The sequence below is a fragment of the Capricornis sumatraensis genome, chromosome 8 (assembly GCF_032405125.1).
Source record: "Capricornis sumatraensis isolate serow.1 chromosome 8, serow.2, whole genome shotgun sequence".
Taxonomy (NCBI): domain Eukaryota; kingdom Metazoa; phylum Chordata; class Mammalia; order Artiodactyla; family Bovidae; genus Capricornis; species Capricornis sumatraensis.
The window spans coordinates 48,852,381-48,873,935 of NC_091076.1; the positions used below are offsets into that span (position 1 = coordinate 48,852,381).

The 21,555-nt window shown below is 40.9% G+C and overlaps 1 protein-coding gene across 1 annotated transcript in view; it reads left to right on the plus strand.

The window, feature by feature from the left end:
* The window catches only part of DEUP1 (deuterosome assembly protein 1), a 127,478-nt gene that overhangs the window by 9,760 nt on the left and 96,163 nt on the right, over window positions 1-21,555 (plus strand). Inside the window, exons 2-3 of the mRNA XM_068977397.1 lie at window positions 16,442-16,613; window positions 18,537-18,632. Coding sequence (XP_068833498.1) covers window positions 16,442-16,613; window positions 18,537-18,632 — 268 coding nt within the window. The remainder of the gene's footprint in view (window positions 1-16,441; window positions 16,614-18,536; window positions 18,633-21,555) is intronic.

The following is a 21,555-nucleotide window of genomic DNA, read 5'->3' on the forward strand; positions in this document are numbered from 1 at the left end:
GCCTGGTGGGCTGCTGTCTGTGGGGTTGCAGACTCGGACACGACTGAAGCGACTTCACTTTCATGCATTGGAAAAGGAAATAGCAACCCACTCCTATGTTCTTGCCTGGAGAATCCCAGGGACGGGGGAGCCTGGTGGGCTGCTGTCTGTGGGGTCGCACAGAGTCGGACACGACTAAAGCGACTCAGCAGCAGCAGCAGCAGCAGCTGTGTAAATACTCTTCACCTCTGAGCCATATATCACAGTATACCATGATTGCTTTTCCTTTCTTGCACATTTTTTTTTTCCTGGAGATAATACTTCTAGTATCTTAATTATAAAATTTTTTGAACTTTTCCCCTTTCTGTGTAATTTTCTTCAAATAATGTCTTTCCACTTGTATAAGACCTCGCTGTGTGAACTGCTTTCATCAGATGTCTGTGATCTCTGACTGCTTGCTTCTATTTAAGAATAATGGCATCAAAAGCTGACAAGAAGCCCCAGTGTACATGAGCAGGGCTTGTTGACCAGGGTCTTTGCTGTCTGGTCATTAGGCTAGTCTCTCTGTCTCAGGCTGCTCAGTTTCCAGAGAACATGATTCTAAATTCTTCTGCTTACAGAGTGTAAGTTGGGCAGCCAGCATTCACCCCTGACTTCCAGAAATACTTAATAGGTTGCTTCTTGGTTTTCTCCAGTACCAGCTCCTTTGTTTTGTCCTTGTAGGTCTAACCTTTTAGGTTAAAAATATTCTTTTGCTTTATTTTAGTAGGATTTGGGAAGGAAGCAAAATTTGTTTGTTCCTCCATCTTCAATCAAGAGTCTCATTTTCTCTACTGAATCATTTATTTCTTTTTACTCTGTGACTTCTATCTTATTCATTGATCTTGTTCATAGAATCTTGTCAAATCCTTTCTGAAAATCTAGGTGCTACACGATTTACCAAAATTTTTTATCTGCTGTGAAAGTCGTATTTTCAGAGACCAAGGCAGATGAATATTAAAGCACGTTCTCACATCAGAGTTCAGAAAAACCCTTCAAAGGATTGTTCTTCTATGTGAACAACTTTCTAAACCTTCAGAGTGTCCTTTCCCTCTGAGAAATATTCATAATCACAACTTTACTTGCCTGTTTCCTGTGAGTCAAATACAGTTTTAATTAGTTTGTAAAAATTCTAGTATTAGTCAATATATACTTGTAGTTGAGTAAATTGTATTATTTTTGCATACTGAAATTTCTTTCTAGTTTGATTGACTCTCGTGGTATCTTATTCTCCCTCCATCATACTTTATTTCCCACAAAATGCACATATTCCTTTCCAGAGTAATCATATTTGACAAGTTCTTGTTTCTTATTTCTCTGAAGAAGCAAAGCAAAGTGGTGAAAAAGTGAAAGTGTTAATCAATCAGTCATGTCTGATTCTTTGCGACTCCATGAACTGTAGCCTGCCAGGCTCCTCTGTCCATGGGATTCTCCAGGCAAGAATACTGGAGTGGGTAACCATCTCCTCCAGGGGATCTTCCCGACCCAGGGATCGAACCCTGGTCTCCTGATGTCAGGCGGATTCTTTACAGTCTGAGCCGCCAGGGAAGCCCAACCTAGAATAAAATTTTGATATCTCAGAGTTTGAAGTTAGATCCTGAAATGTTAGCACAGTGGTAAGTGATTGTAAGAATTCAGTGAGTGATTTTGAAAGGAGAGGAAAACACTTCAGAAGGGGAGGGAAGGAAGGCGATAGAGGGAGGAAGGAAAGGGAGGGGAGAGAAAGATTCATCTGAAAGACTTGTTAAGCTCCTGTTAAGGCAAAGGTTAAAAATTACCTCTCTGTGAGACAGTACTTTTTATAGGACATTGTTTACAAAACGTTAATTGTATTAGTTACAAGTTACATTTTTTTTTTTTAAAAAAAAGGACAAAGCCATGATATGTGTAAACCCAGGCGTATCTATCAGGACCTGGGCACACTCAGCCTGACCTGACATTCCAGGCATTCAGTGACCTGGCACTTTGGAATGCTTGCGAACCTCTTGTCAGGGAATTGGTGAAACAGAGAGGTGCCAGAACATGAAGGGAGTGGAGACAGAAGCTTGTCAGTTCTCTTCCCTGGTGGGGGTGTGGGGGGAGGAAGTGGTTTCATTAGACAGCATTCATGTAAAAGCTATGCGCAAAAAGAGCTTAACAGAGCCAGCTGCCTTATAGAATCATGCAGGGAAATGGCTTCCAGTTTTTCTCTAATAAAAGAGAAATAAATGCAAATATCTTATGCTAATCTTATTGTTTTCAAGTTATATACTACTTTTAAAAAGTTCAAGAATATGAAAAATGGGTGGATCAGCAAAATAGCTGACTCGTAAGGACAGCCGGTCAGAGTACGGTTGTGGTCTGTCCCCATCATGCGAGAAGCTGCAGAGTGGGGTGCTATGACCCGGAGCCTGGATGCCCACATTGGATCTCAGCTCGTGGACAGTCCCAGGGGAGATCTGCAGCATCATACACACTCACAGTGGCAAGGAACAGCAGGGCCCTCTGAGGGGTGAATGGTAACAAGGCCGCCCGCCTTCTGCAGTGTCCCTGGGGCCATGGAGGCACCCTGCTGTCTGCTGTGCTGGTGTTGGCCGCTGGCCAGGGGGCCGCCTGAATCCCACCACCTGGCAGGGACGCGAGTCCCATCCCCAAGTAGCAGCAGAGGTGCAGGCAGGGGCGTGGGGTTCCCTGCCTGGCAGTGATGAGGTAGTACCCACTCCTCTGCCGGAGCCTTCTCAGGAAAGGCGTTAAACACAGCATTCAAATAAGACCCAGAGTCTTAGAACACAGTACACAAACACATTAGGGGTTTTATCTTTCTGGAGGTTGGCAGTTCACAGCTCTGCTGTGGCTGTAGGGTACCATCAGGGATTTGTGCAGCTCCCGATGGAGCAGGGGGACAGATTATCACCCATCAAAGAGGATATATTCTATCAGGGGGTGGTGATGACTGCTCTGAGGAAAGGTTCTGCAGGTTATGGGGCTAGAGAGTTACAAAGTAAACCTGGTAAGGTGACATTTGGAGAGAACTGTCTTTGTATGGACATCCTGGGGGTGGCCTTCCAGACAGAGGGAATATCAAAAGCAAAGGCTCTGGGGCAGGAGCATGCTTAGTCTTTTGAAGGAACAACAACAACAAAAAGGCCAGCGTGTTTAGAGGAGGAAGCCAGGAGGAACATCAGAGAGGCAAATAGGCCTTTGCAGACCTGGTAAAGACTGTAGATTTCACTGTGTGGGATGGGAAGTCCTTGGAAGACTTTGAGTAAAGCAGTGACATTTTCTGACTTAATGTTTTGAAAGGCTCGCTCTGGTTGCTTTGTGAAGACTAGGCTGTTGCAAAGCAAGGGCAGGAGAAAAAGACAAGTTGGACTAACTCAGTGGGAGATGGCAGTGATTTGGATCAGGTTGGTAGAAATAGTGACAAGTGGGGAGGTTGTGACAGAAGAGCTGATAATATTTAGAAATCATAGACTGGATATGGGGTGAGCAGGAAGGAAATGAGATAGTGGACTTCTGGCCCATCAATTGGAATAATAAGATTGTCATTTATTAAAATAAGGGAGACGAGAAAATGCAGGCTTGGTTGGAGATGCCTGTTACATATCCAAGTGAAGCTCAGATAATTAGCTGTATGTGCAGGTCTAGATGTATCTTCCTGCTTTATTACCCCCAGTGTGTGGCTTTATTGTTTGGCATCACCTTATGATTGCAAGATGGTTGAACCGCCTCCAGCCGCACATCTGCCTCGAGGAAGGAAGCAGAGGAAGGGCAGTGAGTAAATGCAGAAGAGCACTGCCAGCATTTAATTTGAAGCTCCTACAGAAGCCAAAGCTCTGAAATAAAGATGTGGATACAAGTTGTTTATTTGGGAGATGAAAGTATGGACTATTAGTTTCCTGTGACTGCTGTATCATAAACTTGGTGGTTTAAAACAATCAAAACTTATTCAGTCGCAGTTCTGTGGTCCAAAGATCTGAAGTCAGTATCACTGGGCTAAAATCATGGTGTCAACAGGACTACATTCCCTCTGAGTGCTCTAGGGAGAATCTGTTCCTTGCTTCTTCAAGCTTCGGGTAACTGCCGGCATTCCTTAGCTTGTGGCTACATCACTCTGATCCTTGAGGCCAGCACCTCCACCTCTCTCTCGGGTTCATCTTCATATCCCCTTCTCTTGGGTGTGTCAGATTTCCCTCTGCCTCTTTCTTAGGGCCCACCCAGATAATATAGGATAATCTCCCCATCTCAAGACACTTAATTTAGACAAATAACTTTCTTCCAAATAAAATAACATTTATAGGTTTCAGGGATTCAGATCTGATATCTTTGGGGGCCATTTTTCAGCCTATCACCTACAGGATTGAGGAACTGAATCAAGGAAGGGCAAGTTATCAAACCAAGTTATGGCTGAGGGTGACTGGGGCAAAACCCTGATGGGGAAATTCTGAAACACTGTATAAGGCACACCCCTTAGAGTTATTCCATCCAAGAAGCAGGTGAGAGATTATACACCAGTAGCCAACAGTTATTGGTTGAAGGTTGCTCCCAGAAGGGCTTCAATTCCCCATCATTTCTGACCTGTCTATCACACAGGAGTCAAAGAGGAAGAGAATCACTCAGGCAAAGAAATGCAGGTTCTGTCCACTGGAAATCAGGCTTAGTGCCCGGAAGTGGTGAGCATGAGAGATGTGTGGAACATCAACAGCAACTGCTGTGGCCTCTTTCAACAGCTTCGTGATAACTTCCACTTAGATTTCATAGGCCAGCTTTTGTTACATGGCCAAGCACAGCTTCAGGGGAAACTGGGAAATGTAGCCATATCCTCAGCCAGACATAGTTCCATACTGAATAGCACACTGGAGCTCTGGTAGCATGGAGGAAAGGGGGGAGGGAGGTTGAGGAGACAGCCAGCCACATAGGCGATAAGGATGGAGGCAGACAGGTAGGTGGTAAGATAGGTGGTAAGGATGACTCAGACTAGGGTTTTATCACTGGATATGGTGAGAAGTGGTCAGGATTTAGAATACTGGAGGCAGTGCCTATGAAACTGTTCTGGAGTTTGAGGAAAACACAAATCCAGGATCATGAAGGGTTTTTATCTGGAGCAACTGTCGCAGTGGTGTCAATTAAAGAGATGGATGGACTGGAGTGGGAGCAGGTTTGTGGCACAAGGAGTCTCTCACTCTGTTTTGAACTTGTAAAGACTGAGATGTGTATAGATACCCTGTGGGAATGTCAGTGTTGACTAGGTAGTTGGATAGAGAAGCCCAGAGTTCAGCAGCTCTGCGGATACTGATTAGGAAGTTATCGGAACAAGCTGGCACTCAAGTTTCATTAGAAATTTCCACTATTTAGGAAACAGTGTATTTCTTAGTTTTCTAGCATTGGAAAAACAGATTTTATCAGTGTTTGTCTAATACTCTATTTTTAGGATCTAGTGAAATAGCTGACTGTAGTTGTAATAGAAAAAGAGTAAAATGACTGTCCTCATATGTACTAACTCTATAGTCTCATTAAATAGACCTTTTGGCAGGAGGGAATTTTAATTAACTTAGAGATTGGCTTATGGATTCCAAGCTATGGTTATTGGTGGAAATCAATAATTAAATGTTTAAGTAATCAAAAAAAGTACCAAGGGTAATTTTAGATTTTGAAAATGGGATAACTGTATACTTTAGATACAAATTAGATTTGGAGTTTATTCTTTTTCAGTGGCTTAATAAGATGTCTAGATATACTTTAATTTCAGCCTCTCCCATAGGCTTAAGAAAGGAAATATAAAAAACAAAAAGGAATCTAAGCTAATGCATGTGTAAGCATTTATTTACTATTAATTGTACCATATGTTTCTATGTATTAACATTAAATTATTTTTCAGATAATTATTTAGACTTTTAGGTGATTATAGAGATCACTCTGAAGAAAGAGGGTTATTGCTTGCTAACATTTCACTGTCTGTTTACCTCATTTGATCTGTGAACCAAGATGTTACTTAGAATGTGAATAATTATAGAGAAGTTTCAAGAAAAACTTTATCTGTAATGAAGGCTTTTTAACAGAACTTCCATTCTCTTTAGAACTTAAAAATGAGAATTAGACTTCTTAAAAACATTGATAGAGACCTGAAAGTTGTGACATTGCATTTTATTTCTATAAACTTCTTTCTTTGATTATTATGATGAAGGCTTTAGGATAAAGCCATTATAGGTACATTTAGGCATGCTTTATTGGAATAGGGGATATATACTTCCTCCACATCCTAACACTAAGCTTATCACAAATGAGAGTGAAGAATGGACTGAATATGAGCCCCCACCTTGGGTATACAGTAAAAATAGGCACTGCAACGCCTCTATATCAGCAAACCTCATGGTGACAATAGATTATATTTTTTGGACAACAAAAAAAGTGCTTGAGAAAAAGTTACTTTAACTATAATTTAATAATTAATTTGGACCAAGGGCAACCATGAAGCTATGGCCTGAAAATCATGAGGTGATAAATTTTTCCTTTACTGTTTGAGGAGGGACGGTTGGCTAAAGGACAGACTGAGAGCACAGACACGTCTGTGAAAATCGGTTCCAGGAGCTCTCCTGGAGCCTCTCCCTCGGGCTCTAATGTTTCTGCAGTGCAGTGTGTGATGTTCACATGGGGTCTGTGAGCCACCAGAGGAGAGCTAAACTCTATGTTTGTCATTATTTTTACCCATTTCTCCTAGCCTCTGGCAGCCATGAGTCTGTTATCTGAATCTATGAACCCGATTTTATATATATATATATATATCTACATTCCTGGGTCAGGAAGATCCACTGGAGAAGGGATAGCTACCCACTCCAGTGTTCTTGGGCTTCCCTGGTGGCTCAGCTGGTAAAGAATCTGCCTGCAATGCAGGAGACCTGGGTTCAATCCCTGGGTTGAGAAGATCCCCTGGAGAAGGGAATGGCTATCCATTCCAGTATTCTGGCCTGGAGAATTCCATGGACTGTATAGTCCATGGGGCCACAAGGAGTTGGACCTGACTGTCTTACACTTTCATTTTCATATCTGTATCTTAGATTCCACATATAAGAGAGTATATATGGGATTTGTCTTCCAGTGCCTGACTTATTTCACTTAACATAATACCCTCAAGTTTCATTCAGGTTGTTGTAAATGACAGGATATCATTCTTTTTTGTGACTGAGTAATATTCCATGTGTGTATGTATGTGAACACACACACATGTATACACATGCATACCTCATTTTCTTTATCTGTCTATCCACCAATGGATATTTAGGTTTTTCCATAATTTGGCTATTGTAAATAATGTTTTCATGAACATGAGGATGTGTGTATCTTTTCAATTTAGTATTGTCATTTTCCTCAGATAAATGGCCAGAAATAGAATTGCTAAATTGTATGATAGTTCTATTTCTAATTTTTTGAGGAAATCTCATACTGTCTTCCGTAGAAACTGTACCAATTTACATTTCCACCAACAGTATGCAAGGGTTCTTTTTTCCATATCTTTGTCAATACTTTTTATTTCTAGTCTTTTGGATAATAGCCATTCTAGCACATGAGGTGATAATCTCATTATGGTTTTAATTTGCATTATGTTTAATGATTAATGATGTAGAGCATCTTTTCATGTGTCTTTTGGGCATCTGTATGTCTTTTTTTGGAAAAGTGTCTGTTCAGATCTTCTCATTTTTTAATCACTTTTTGTGTATTAAGTTATCTGAGTTCTTGATTTATTTTGAGTATTTGCAAATATTTCCTCCCTTTTTCTTTTGTTGATTTCCTTTGCAATACAGAAACTTTCTAGTTTGTTGTAGCCCCACTTGTTTATTTTTGCATTTGGTGTGAGATTCCAAAAATCATCATCAAGGCATATGTTAAGGAGCTTTACCACCTATGTTTTCTTTTAGGAATTTTATGGTTTCAGGTGTTACACCCAAGTCTTTAATTCATTTTAAGTTGATTTTTGTTCATGGTGTTACAGTGTTGGTCCAGTTTCAATCTTTTGCATTTGGCTCTCCAATTTTTCCAACACCATTTATTGAAAAGACTGTTCTTTCCCCATTCTTTGACCATATATATGTGGGTTTATTTCTGGGCTCTCTATTTTGTTCCATTGATCTGTGTGTCTGCTTTCCTGTGAATATCATACTGTTTAAATTATTATTGCTTGTAACATAGTTTGAAATTTGAGAGTATGATACCTTCAACTTTATTCTTTCTCAAGACTGATTTAGCTATTTAAGGGGTTTCTTATGGTTCTATAGAAATTTTAGGATTATTTGTCCTATTTATGTGAAAAATTCCATAGGTATGGGGATTTTGATAGGGATTGCATTACATCTGTAGATTGATTTGGGTGGTGTGGCCATTTTAACAATATTCATCCTTCCAATTTGTGAGCATGGGATATCTGTCCATTTATTTGTATGGTTTTCAATTTCTTTAATGTTTTATAGTTTAAAATATACAGATCTTCCACCTCCTTGATAAATTTATTGCTAGGTATTTTCTTCTTTTTGATGTAATCATAAATGGAATTGTTTACTTCTCTTTCTAATATTTCATTATTAGTTTATTTAAATAAGCAAGTTCTTGTGTATTGATGTTGTATCCTGCAACTTTACCAAATTTGTTAGTTTTTGATGTAGTCTCTAGGGTTTTATATATATATATATAATATATATACACACGCGTAAACATATTATGTCATATGAATATAGTAATGGTTTTACTTCTTCTTTTCCAATTTGGATGTCTTTTATTTCTCTTTCTTGCCTAATTGCTCTGGCTAGGACTTCCAATTCCTGATCTTAGAGGAAAATATTTCAGCTTTTCACCTTTGAGTATGATGTAGGCTTATCATATGTGGCCTTTACTACATTGAAGTACTTTTGTATGTTCCCTCTATACCCACTTTGTTGAGGGATTTTTTTCATAAATGGATGTTGAATTTTGTCAAGTGCTGTCAAATGCTTTTTTCTGCATCTGTCTATTGAGATGATCACATGATTTTTGTCCTTTATTTTGTCTGTGTGACATGTCACAATGACTGGTCTGTGGCTATTGAACCATCCTTGCATCTCGCTGATCACAGTGTATGCCTGTTGAATTTAATGTTTCATTGAGGATTTTTGCATCTGCGTTCACCAGGTAATTTTCTTTTCTTGTGGCATTCTTACCTGGTTTCAGTATCAGGATAATGCTGGCTTCATAAATGAGTTTGGAAGAGTTCCGTCCTTTTTTTTTTTTTTTTTTTTTTAAGAGTTTGAGAATGATGGTATTCTTTGACTGTTTGGTAAATGTCACCAGTGAAGCAGTCTGGTTCCAGACTCTTGTTTGTTGGGAGGTTTTGGATTACTGATCCAGTCTCCTTATTAGCAGTCAGTCTGTTTAGCTTTTTTATTTCCTTATGATTCAGTCTTGGTAGATTGTATGTTTCTAGGAATTTATCTATTTCATCTAGGTTGTCCAATTTGCTAATTTATAATTGTTCCTAGTAGTCTCTTATGATCTATTTATTTCTGTATAATATCTGTTATTGGGCTTCTCTTGTGGCTCAGCTGGGGAAGACTGCAACATGGGAGAGCTGAGTTTGATCCCTAAGTTGGGAAGATCCCCTGGAGAAGGGAAAGGCTACCCACTCCAGTATTCTGGCCTGGAGAACTCCATGGACTGTATAGTCCATGGGGTCGCAAAGAGTTGGACACGACTGAGCGACTTTCACTCACTTCACTTCACAATATCTGTTGTAATTCCTGTTGTAATAGCTCCTCTTTCATTTCTGATTTTATTTGAGTCCCTCTCCTTTTTGTTGGTGAATCTAGCTAGAGGTTTGCCAATTTTATTTATCTTTTCAAAGAACCAGCTCTTAGTTTCATTGATCTTATTTACTTACTGTCTTTTAACCCTTATTTTACTTATTTCTGCTCTAATCTTTTTATTTTTTCTCTAGTTCCTTGAGGTGTAAAGTTAGACTATTTATTTGAGCCTTTTGGTTTCTTGAAGCTGAGCATTTATCACAGTAAACTTCCTTCTTAGAACTACTTTTGCTGCATCCCATATAGTTTGGTGTGTTACATAATCCATTTTTGTTTGTCTCAAGGTAATTTTTTTAAAATTTGTCTTTTTATGTCTTCTTTGAACCTTTGACTGTCCAGTAGCATCTTGTATAGTATAATGTCCACATATTTGTGAATTTTCCAGTTTTCCTTGTGTAATAAATTTTGAGCTTTTCATACCACAGAAAAGCTGCTTGATGTGATTTCAGTCTCTTTAAATGTGGTGAGCTTGTTCTGTGGCCTAACATATAATATAGCTTGGGAAATATTGAGAAGGATGCATTTCTATTGCTTTTGGATTGAGAGTTTTGTAAATATTTGTGATCTCAAATGTTGCTAAAGGCTGATGTGTTAAAAGGCTGTGTGATTATCTGTCCTGTGTGTCCATTGATACAAATGTAGAGTATTGTAGTCTCCTGCTGTTGTTGCTGTCAATTTCTCCTTTAGGTCTGTTGGTATTTGCTTTAGTTAGATGTTCCTTTGTTGGCTGTGTAAATATTTACAAACATTACATCTTCTTGTTGGGTTGATATCTTTATCATTATATAATGCCCTCCTTTGTCTCTTGTTACAGTCTTTGTTTTAAAGTCTATTTTGTCTGATAAAAATACAGCTATTCCAACTGTTTTTTTTTTGTAGTTTCCATTTGCATGAGATCTCTTTTTCCATCCCTTCACTCTCAGTCCATGTGTGTCCTTACATCCAAAGTGAGTCTCTTGTAGGCAGCGTGTAGATGGGTCTTATTTTCTTATCTATTCATCCACTCTGTGTCTTTTTTTCTCCACTCTGTGTCTTTTTTTCTTCACTCTGTGTCTTTGGATTAGAGAATTTAGTCCATTTGCATTTAAAGTAATTATTGATAGCTGTGCATATACTGTCATTTTGTTAATAGTTTTCTGGCTGTTTTTGTGTTTCCTGTCTGTTCCTTTCTTCTTCTTTTGCTCTTTTCCTTTTTTGCTTTGATGACTTTCTTTCAGTTCAGTTCAGTGGCTCAGTCGTGTCCGACTCTTTGCGACTCCGTGAACTGCAGCACACCAGGCCTCCCTGTCCATCACCAACTCCCAGAGTTCACTCAAACTCATGTCTATCAAGTCAGTGATGCCATCCAGCCATGTCATCCTCTGTCGTCCCCTTCTCCTCCTGCCCCCAATCCCTCCCAGCATCAGAGTCTTTTCCAATGAGTCAACTCTTGGCATGAGGTGGCCAAAGTACTGGAGCTTCAGCTTTAGCATCATTCCTTCCGAAGAACACCCAGGACTGATCTCCTTCAGAATGGACTAGTTGGATCTCCTTGCAGTCCAAGGGACTCTTAAGAGTCTTCTCCAACGCCACAGGTCAAAAACATCAATTCTTCGGCGCTCAGCTTTCTTCACAGTCCAACTCTCACATCCATAGATGACTATTGGAAAAACCATAGCCTTGACTAGACGGACATTTGTTGGCAAAGTGATGTGTCTGCTTTTGAATATGCCATCTAGGTTTAGCGGTATGCTTATATGTCTTTACCTTTTATGTATTTACTGTAGTTTTTTTGCTTTGTGGTTACCATGAGGTTTGCATATTAACAATTTATATCTGTAACAGTTGATATAAAGTTGTAAATAACTTAAGTTTGATACCACTGTAAAGCTTAACCTTCATACTCTTCCCTCTGCATTTCATGTTTTTGATGTCACAGTTCACATTTTTTCATCTTGTCTATCCATTAATTATAAAATCATATTTTTATGGTTTGTGTTTTTAAATCTTCATGCTAGCTTTATAAGTGATTAACCCACTACCGTTACTATATATTTACCTTTCCAGTGAGATTTATTATTTCAAATGTGTACTTGTTAGTGATCAGTACCCTTTCTTTTCAGCTTAAAGAATTTCCTTTAACATTTCCTGTCAGGTCAGTTTAGTGGTGATGAATTCCTTTAGCTTTTCTGGAAAACTCTGTATCTTTTATGAATGATAACTCTGCCAGTTAGTTTTCTTTATTGAAAATTTTTTCCTTCACTACTTTGAATATATTGTACCATTACATAATAGTACAGCTAAATAATAGTAATCTACCTAAGACAAATAATATGTTAATACAGTTTAAAAATGAGTTTTATTGAAACATTTTTGAAAAGTTAAAACCTGATAAGATTGCCCATCAGATTTTTGGAAACTCATTTTCTTAGGCTCATCCATGGTGCATGAGGCAGTCTCCTCTTTATTCTTTCTTATGCTTCCTTTCCCCTCTTCCCTTTCTCCATGGTGACTTCTATGTTTGTCTTTTAAGCCAAATCCCCTCTTCTCTCTCCCAAGCTAAAAATCCATTTCTGTCAGATATCTCTCATGTCCTGAACTAAGCTCTCTCTTTTTTAAAATAAACAACCTGATATCCACTTCTGCTTTCCCAATTGTTGATGGATGGACTAGCCCTACATTTCAGTTTGCCTAGAACTGTCACTGTTTGTATCTCTTGTCCTGAAATAATAAGTAATAGCTGCCCTTTCACTTTTAAAATTATCCTGGGTTAATTATCCTGGGTTAATAACAAATCATATGTCACCATAGCTATCTGTCTGGTTAAGTTCTGCCTTTTAAGAACCAGCCCCTCAGCCACTGTTAAAGGACTCTGGAGTGACAGGCATGTCCATGAGTCCTACCCCAGCTCCTGTTTCTCTGAGTGCCTCTCTCCACATCCATCCCCCTGCCGTTCCTCCCTGACACACTTGCCCCACTTCCTCCGTTTATATCATCAGCTTTCTATTTTGCTCTCCATCTCCAAGTAATGATGTCCTGATTTTTTAACTCTAGGATCCTCAGACTGGTATGTTACCCTACAAGTCTCAGTGTGCCCCTTCCTTTCTGGCTTAATGCATTTAGACTTCTAGCCTTTTTCAGAATCTGGCACTTGTGAATTTCTCCCGCTGATAAACCCAATAGTTAGGGCAAGGGTTTACTTCTCTTATGTAGTGTATTGGACACAATCCACCCAGTCTCCAGTGCTGAAAGGCTTAGAGAAATGTCTTCTTTCCTCCTTCAGCTCCTCAGCCAACTTTTATAGGGTTGAGCTAAGGCCTGCTTTATGGGGTACTGTGAAGGTTCATGAGAAGAAGTCCAGCAGAGTAATTAGTGTCGTGTCAGTGTTTAGCTAAGAAAGAAATGAAGATGCAGATGTCAGTGTCCGGATAATGAAGGAGGCTGAACTGAGTCTTTTGCCTTTTATTTTAAAGTTCACTAGATTTAGGAGCAAATATTGGTACTGAGGGGGCTTCCCTGGTGGCTTAATGGTAACAAATCCGCCTGCAATGCCAGAGACGTTCTGCAATGAGGGTTACAGGGATCTGATCCCTGGGTGGGGAAGATCCCCTAAAGAAGGAAATAACAACCCACTCCAGTATTCTTGCCTGGGAAATCCCATGGACAGAGGAGCCTGATGGGCTACAGAGTTGGACACGACTTAGCAGCTAACCAGCACCAAAGGGCATGTACTTGATGCCTTTGTTACCAAAGCAGAACCTGGTGTCTGTCCTAAAGTTGCTGAATCTGATCAGTGGGGGTGTGATAGACAATCCTCTCCAATCTGTGCAAGGTATGCAAACACCGAGTGGGTAGTTGAGCTAGATGACTTGTCAAAGTCCTCCCACCCTGAAGTCTAATATTCTTACTTTTGTATAGCATAGTCATACCCAGGAAATAAGCCCTCCATTCATTTATTTCACAGTATTGGTTGAGTGGCTCATAGCAATGCCTCGTTCTTCTTTGGGCCTGTGTTTCCTTCCTGAACACAGGAAGGCTCGCTCTTGAGCGCCCGGGAGATAGTAATAGAGAACACTTGTTTGTTGACTCAGAGATTCACTGAGCACCTGCCATGTACTGCGGCACTGTGCTCAGCTGGGTGACGTGTTGATGAGCAAGACTGACAGAGCCCCTTCCCTTCAGAGTTTACACCAGCAGAAAAAATAAACCAATTGTGTTTACAATAAAGCTGATACATGTTGTTATGAAAAAGAAAATGGTGTGAAAACCATTCTTTTTGTTCTGTTGTTTTTCCCCGCATCAGAATTCCAATTAAAATCCAGTCAGGTTATTCATAGACGAAATAGTAATTCCTCTCCTCAGACTGGTTTTAGGTTTTAAGTCAAAACTGAGAGCCTTTGGGCCTTAGCCCAGGAATAGTGGACGACTTCAGGATTCATTTTTGTACTTAAAACCGCTCTGGTGTCACAACTGGAATGAAGGCTGTTGAATAAGCCAGTCAAAGGGACATCCCTTGTTCAGGTTGACTCTGGGTATTTTAGAAAGGGATTCTAGAAGTTCTGAGTCCTTTGAGTTCATGTACCTATTTCGAACCTTATCACAACGGAGCTCATTGGTACTACATTTGTCAAGGAAGTTCTTATTCAAAACATGAAGATGTTGTCAATGTAGACCATGCAGTAACTGCAATAGAAACAAAATAAGTCCACCACCCTGCTGCCAGTGCTCCTTACCACCTCTATCCCCAACACTTTAATAGAGAAAATGAACAATGTCAACTTTGCACGTTACATTACAAACAAAACCATAACTAAACAGAGAGAGGAAGAAGAAAAAAACCCCTGTCTTTTACTGTGGATACAGGAAGGCACTTAATTTAGAAGCAGCTGTCTAGGATCTAGTTCTGGCTCTTCCATTAATCAGTGTGTGACTTCAGTGGGTCTGGGCTTCAGTTTTTTTTAAATGCTAAATGATCCTTAATTAGCCTTAAAATTCTCATTCAGTGAAAGTAGATGGAGGAAATGGTGTCATTTTACACTTACCTCTCCTGGCTTCCTCTCAGCTACAAATACATCAGAAACCCCATCACCACTGAACAGATGGATAATGAAGCAACTTGATTCTCTAACCTGGACGTTTGTGCATACCTTAAGCTGAAGCCTGGGACCTCAATGTCTACCTGGTTATCTGAACTGAATGAGTGAACTGACACCAGGTCCTTGGGGAGTGCTGCGCTTCTCGAAGGAGAGCCCTGCCCCGGGAGCACTCACAACTCAGCAACTCTCAGCATCCATAATGCTAGTTTGCACCAAGGGTCCTGTTTCAAACACCATAGACCTTCCTAGGACCAACTGTTCCTACTTTTCTGGCTAATATCTGCAGTCTAAAATCTTATGTAACTCTGCCCACATCTGCCCAATCAGCTTTCTTCCAGCAGACATCACCGGCCAGATGGCATCAGGCTTCTGTCCTGAAGGAGCAGCAGTGTAGCCCAGGTGCCTGTGAACCTGGTCCTGCCTCGCCTGGGTCTGTTCCTCAGCCCCTGGCAGGCCCTGTGAAGCCCCAGTTAGCCTGCCATCAGACCTGCTCAGGTTATGATAAGCACATAGGCATATGTATATGTACATGTAAGAGGATGGAATTATTTTTTAAATATTTATGTGTTTGTTTTTGGCTGCATTAGGTCTTAGTTGCACCATGAGGTCTCAGTAGTTCTGATTCGTGGGCTTAGTAGCCCTGCTGTATGTGAGCTCTTAGTTCCCAGACCAGGGATTGAACTCGCATCCCCTGCATTGCAAGATGGATTCTTAACCACTGGACCACAAGCAAATTCCCTGGGATTATTTGTTATAATTAGAATTTTCCTCAAATTAACCCACTCTAAAATTTATTATTTTTCAGTTCAGTTCAGCTCAGTCACTCAGTCGTGTCCAACTCTTTGCGACCCCATGAATCACAGCACGCCAGGCCTCCTTATCCATCACCAACTCCTGGAGTTCACCCAAATTCATGTGCATCGAGTCGGTGATGCCATCCAGCCATCTCATCCTCTGTCGTCCCCTTCTCCTCCTGCCCCCAATCCCTCCCAACATCAGGGTCTTTTCCAGTGAGTCAATTCTTCGCATGAGGTGGCCAAAGTATTGGAGTTTCAGCCTCAGCATCAGTCCTTCCAATGAACACCCAGGACTGGTCTCTTTAGAATGGACTGGTTGGATCTCCTTGCAGTCCAAGGGACTCTCAAGAGTCTTCTCCAACACCACAGTTCAAAAGCATCAATTCTTCAAATTAACTTTATTTACTGTGGCCTTATTTCTGATGTAATCCACGTGATACGTAGGAAGAAAAATGCAGATTATAACTGTATATATAATATATATAACTGTGTATATAATGTAATGCATTATATTATGGCACAGCTGTACTTTTTAAAATGCCAGTGAAAAGTATATACTCTGTTAGCTCTGAAATTAGCTTTTAGTTTTAATTTAAAATGTTAGCCTCTAGTTTTCAGAATTCTTCCTATTTAAATAATTGAAAATTTTGAGAAAATAATGATCAAGATAGTCAAAGCAAAATCGTAAGTTTTCTTGTTCTCACATTTCAGTCTTTTAAAATATATTTCACTCTTCTACAATTGCCAGAACTTCTCCTTGTGAGGCAGAGCTCCAGGAATTGATGGAGCAAATTGACATCATGGTAAACAACAAAAAATTGGACTGGGAAAGGAAGATGCGGGCTCTGGAGACACGATTAGATCTTCGGGATCAAGAGTTGGCAAATGCACAGACATGTCTGGAACAGAAAGGTCAAGAGGTACTGCGGAGCTGGGTTTCTAAATTGTGCATTCCTCAGACTGTTATAAATAGTGCTAGTTCCATCAGAATGTATTTTTCATTACGCATATTTTGTATAGGCATCAGCAATAGCTTGAAATGCCCTGAAATTCTGTCACAATGTGCTAAATGTACGTGTTCTATCAAATAAGTGGCAAGCAGAGCCTAAACCTATAGTAATTTGTCGATGCAGACAGACAAAGTCCAGTAGATGCCATCTAGGAAAGTAAACATTTGACATGTATGTGAAATACTGTTTTCAAGCAAGGATGTCAATGCTTTTGTTGCTACAGAAACAAAGTAGCCATCAGAGCTGTGCCTTTGGAGCAGACAGAGTTCAGGATCATTTGCCTTTTCTCATCTGCTAGAAAAGTCTTGACTAAAAGAAGTGACAGATAAAGCCTTGATTGTAGGTCAAGAAAGAAGAGAGTTCAGTGAGGGGGGTATATATATGCCTGGGTGTCCACATGGCTCAGTGATACAGAACCTGCCTGCCAACGCACGAGACACAAGAGATGCAGGTTTGATCCCTGGGCTGGGAGGATCCCCTGGAATAGAAAATGGCAACCCACTCCAGTATTCTTGCCTAGAGAATCCCATGGACAGAGGAGCCTGGCGGGCTACATACAGTCCATAGAGTTGCAAAGAGTCAGACCTGACTGAGTGACTGAGCACATGCACCACCCAGGAGGAGCGTCCTGGTCCCAGGGAGCCCGCTTGCAGCCAAGCTGGTGAAGCTGGAGGGATGTCTGAGTGCTCTCACGCCTGCTGCAGAGTTCAGCAAAGTCATACACTTCACCTGACATGGACTTTCATGTCTGTGAATTTTCTTTGGGACCAGGCATAAGGCAGGTTTACTGATCATATGCTAATAACTAAAACGTCAACAGTCAACTTGTTCCGCAGCTGTGTTTCTACCTCTGCTGGACTCAATGGAACTTAACTTCTTATCTTGGTTAACTGTGTTGTTGTTTGGCCCAGTTAATGTGGTTATCAGTAGAGGCAGGTCATGAGACTGCACATGCAAGGGGCTACTTTCTGACTTTTGGTCCTGTCACAATCCAGATGTGCAAACAGAACCCTCACATGCTGTTTAAGCAGACAAATTCTGTAAGCCAAATCCCTATAAACTCCTCTTAGACATTTTTTTCTTTTTATACTTTTTACTCTGCTGGGTCTTTTTTGCTGCTCCGGGGCTATTTCTAGCTGTGGTGAGCAGGGGCTACTCTTGGCTGCACCGGCTTCTCATTGCGGTGTCTGCTCCTGTTGCAGGGCACAGCCCCTAGCCCATGGGCTTCAGTAACTGCAGCATGAGGCTCTGCAGTTGCTCATTGCAGTGTCTGCTCCTGTTGCAGGGCACAGCCCCTAGGCCCACGGGCTTTAGTAATTGCAGCAGCCTGGGGTCTCAAGTATGGGCTTGGTAGTTGTGGCCCAGGGGTTTAGTTGCTCTGCAGCACGTGGAATTTTTCCAGACCAGGAGTCGAACCCATGTTCTCTGCATTGGCTGGTGGATTCTTACCCACCATACCACCAGGGAAGTCCTATTTTTCTCTTCAATTTGTTAATTTTTATTTTTTAAAAACGGTAACAATTATTCCATAACACCACTAAAACCGAGCTCCCGTTGAAGGGAGCAGAGCCTAAAATAAAGGCTGAAATGTGTTGGCAGGGTTTCTGCCCAAGAGTGATGACATAACTCTCCCAAAAAGACAATGCGAAGTAGATTTTAAATCTTGCTTTAATGTGCCAGTAAGAAGGCTCGACATCCATACCATACTGTCCTAAAGTGTACCCAGTGGAATAGCCCTAGCAGCATCTGGTTTTTGTGAATTTAATTATTAATAACTATTCTAAGATTTTGTCAGGCAAAATTTAGAAAAGTTAAATTTTATTCTTAATGCAGGTGGGGTTACTTCAACAGAAGTTGGACAGTTTGGAAAAATGTAACTTAGCAATGACTCAAAATTATGAAGGACAACTACAAACCCTGAAAGCTCAAGTAAGGAAACTCATTACAATTTAATATCGTGTTTTGATATGTGTTTTGACCTATAAAATTGTGTTAATTTTGTTAAAGAGCCTCTTGATGAAGGTGAAAGAGGAGAGTGAAAAAGTTGGCCTAAAGCTCAACATTCAGAAAACGAAGATCATGGCATCTGGTCCCATCACTTCATGGGAAATAGATGGGGAAACAGTGGAAACAGTGTCAGACTTTATTTTTGGGGGCCCCAAAATCACTGCAGATGGTGATTGCAGCCATGAAAATAAAAGATGCTTACTCCTTGGAAGGAAAGTTATGACCAACCTAGATAGCATATTCAAAAGCAGAGACATTACTTTGCCAACAAAGATCTGTCTAGTCAAGGCTATGGTTTTTGCAGTGGTCATGTATGGATGTGAGAGTTGGACTGTGAAGAAAGCTGAGCACCAAAGAAGTGATGCTTTTGAACTGTGGTGTTGGAGAAGACTCTTGAGAGTCCCTTGGACTGCAAGGAGATCCAACCAGTCCATTCTAAAGGAGATCAGTCCTGGGTGTTCTTTGGAAGGACTGATGCTGAGGCTGAAACTCCAGTACTTTGGCCACCTCATGCGAAGAGTTGACTAATTAGAAAAGACCCTGATGTTGGGAGGGATTGAGGGTAGGAGGAGAAGGGGACAACAGAGGATGAGATGGCTGGATGGCATCACCGACTCGATGGACATGAGTTTGAGTGAACTCCGGGAGTTGATGATGGACAGGGAGGCCTGGTGTGCTGGGATTCATGGGGGCGCAAAGAGTTGGATATGACTGAGCAACTGAAATGAACTGAACTGAACTGATGTCATTTTTTCTAACCAGAAAATTATACCTTGTGGCAAATGTGCTTTTGTTGCTGCTAGTTTACTCTACTGCTTCCTTCTTTGAAATTATTCATTTATTCATTCTCTTAACATTATTTTCCTAAAATACCTTAAGGATATGTTTTATCACATTTTGCCTTAAAAAACTCTGGCAAAACTTTCTTTTGAAATTGCTTCCTTTTAAAAAATGGTGTGTTTTCTTTTCCTTCTAAAATTATAAAACTATAATTATATTATATGCATTTGAGATTTATTCTTCTGGAAAGGTATAGTCAATGTACTTTCCCCTATTCCTCCTGCTAAATGCAACTAGAAATCCTGGATGTTATTTATAAAACAGTGTAAGACTGAGAAGTGGAGAGGAAAGACAGACCAACTAGGACCTTGGGTCCCAAGGCAAACATGGTGTTGAGTTCCTGGAATTTCTTTTTGCCTCTTATATCGTAGACTGGATAACAGAGAAGCCAGCAGGCCTGACTCTCCAGTGGGCACAAACAAACCAAAAGAGGAAGAAAGCCTCTTCCTTGCAACTGAAAGACCTGAAGAAAGACAGCCTACCAAGATTAAACGCTTTTTGATAATAACTGCTGACTGTAGCCAAAGGGCACAGAAAAGGAGCATAGCTGCAAACCCACTTCACCAGCAGAGACCCAGTAGACAGCCTCGGCTCCGCCCTCGCCTTCTGTAATGAGGTAGTCCAGGCCCCAGCCTCCGGGGAGTCGGAGCAGACTGAGTGGAAACGCAGCCCGTGGTGTCAGGGCGGCTGTAGCAGAACCTGGGCTTCCCTGCGCCTCTGCTGGTGGTGTGGCATCCTTCTCTCTGCAGTGGCATCTGGGGAAGCCTAACAAGGGTCTGGACATTCACCGCCTCTGTGGTAACCGGGCTCCTTCCCTCACCACAGTACCGTTGAAGGCCATGCGAGAAGCAGTCATGTGGCATCTGTGCCCCTTCGCTCAGCGTGGTGCCAGTGGAAGATATGCGGGTCCTGAGCTCCCACTCCCATTCAGCAGTAACGAGGAACACCGACCTCCTCCCAGTTACCAGCTGAGGCCAAGTGAAGACCTAGACTTTCACTACCACAAGGCAGCAATGAGGCGCCATTGCACATTTCCCCGCTGGAGCATTGTCAGAAGAGGACTGCTAAAACACAGGATTTCTATAAACTCTGGAGTCACATCACAATACCCCAAAGTGGTTTCAATTTTAAAAAACTCAGTCATCATAGCAAAAACAAGGAAGATCTCAACTTGAATGAGAAAAGTCAATTAAGAAACACCAACAATGAGTTGATATAGATGTTAGAATTACCTGACAAGGAGTTTAAAGTAGCTGTTATAAAAATGCTTCAATGAGCCATTACAAACATGCTTGAAACAAATTAAATTAGAATGTTTTAGCAAACAAAACTATAAAGAACAAGCAGCTAGGAATTTTATAACTTAAAAATACAATAACCAAACTAAAAAATTCAATAGATGGGTTCAAAAGCAGAATAGAGACGATAGAAGACATACACAATGAGTGAACTTGAATGTAGCACAATAGAAATTACCCAATCTGAACAGCATGTTAAAAAGCAACCAAGACAACCTAGACAGCACGTTGAAAAGCAGAAACATTACTTTACCAACAAATGTCTGTCTAGTCAAGGCTATGGTTTTTCCAGTAGTCATGTATGAATGTGAAAGTTGGACTACAAAGAAAGCTGAGCACTGAAGAATTGATGCTTTTGAACTGTGGTGTTGGAGAAGACTCTTGTAAGTCCCTTGGACTGCAAGGAGATCCGACCAACCCATCCTAAAGGAAATTAACCCTGAATATTCATTGGAAGGACTGATACTACAGCTGAAGCTCCAATACTTTGGCCACCTGATGCAAAGAGCTGACTCACTGGAGAAGACTCTGATGCTGGGAAAGACTGCGGGAAAGAGGAGAAGGGGTCAACAGAGGCTGAGATGGTTGGATGACATCACTGACTCAATGGACATGAGTTTGAGCAAACTCAAGGAGATAGTGAAAGACAGGGAAGCCTGGCATGCTGCAGTTCATGGAGTTGCAAAGAGTCGGATATGACTTAGCGA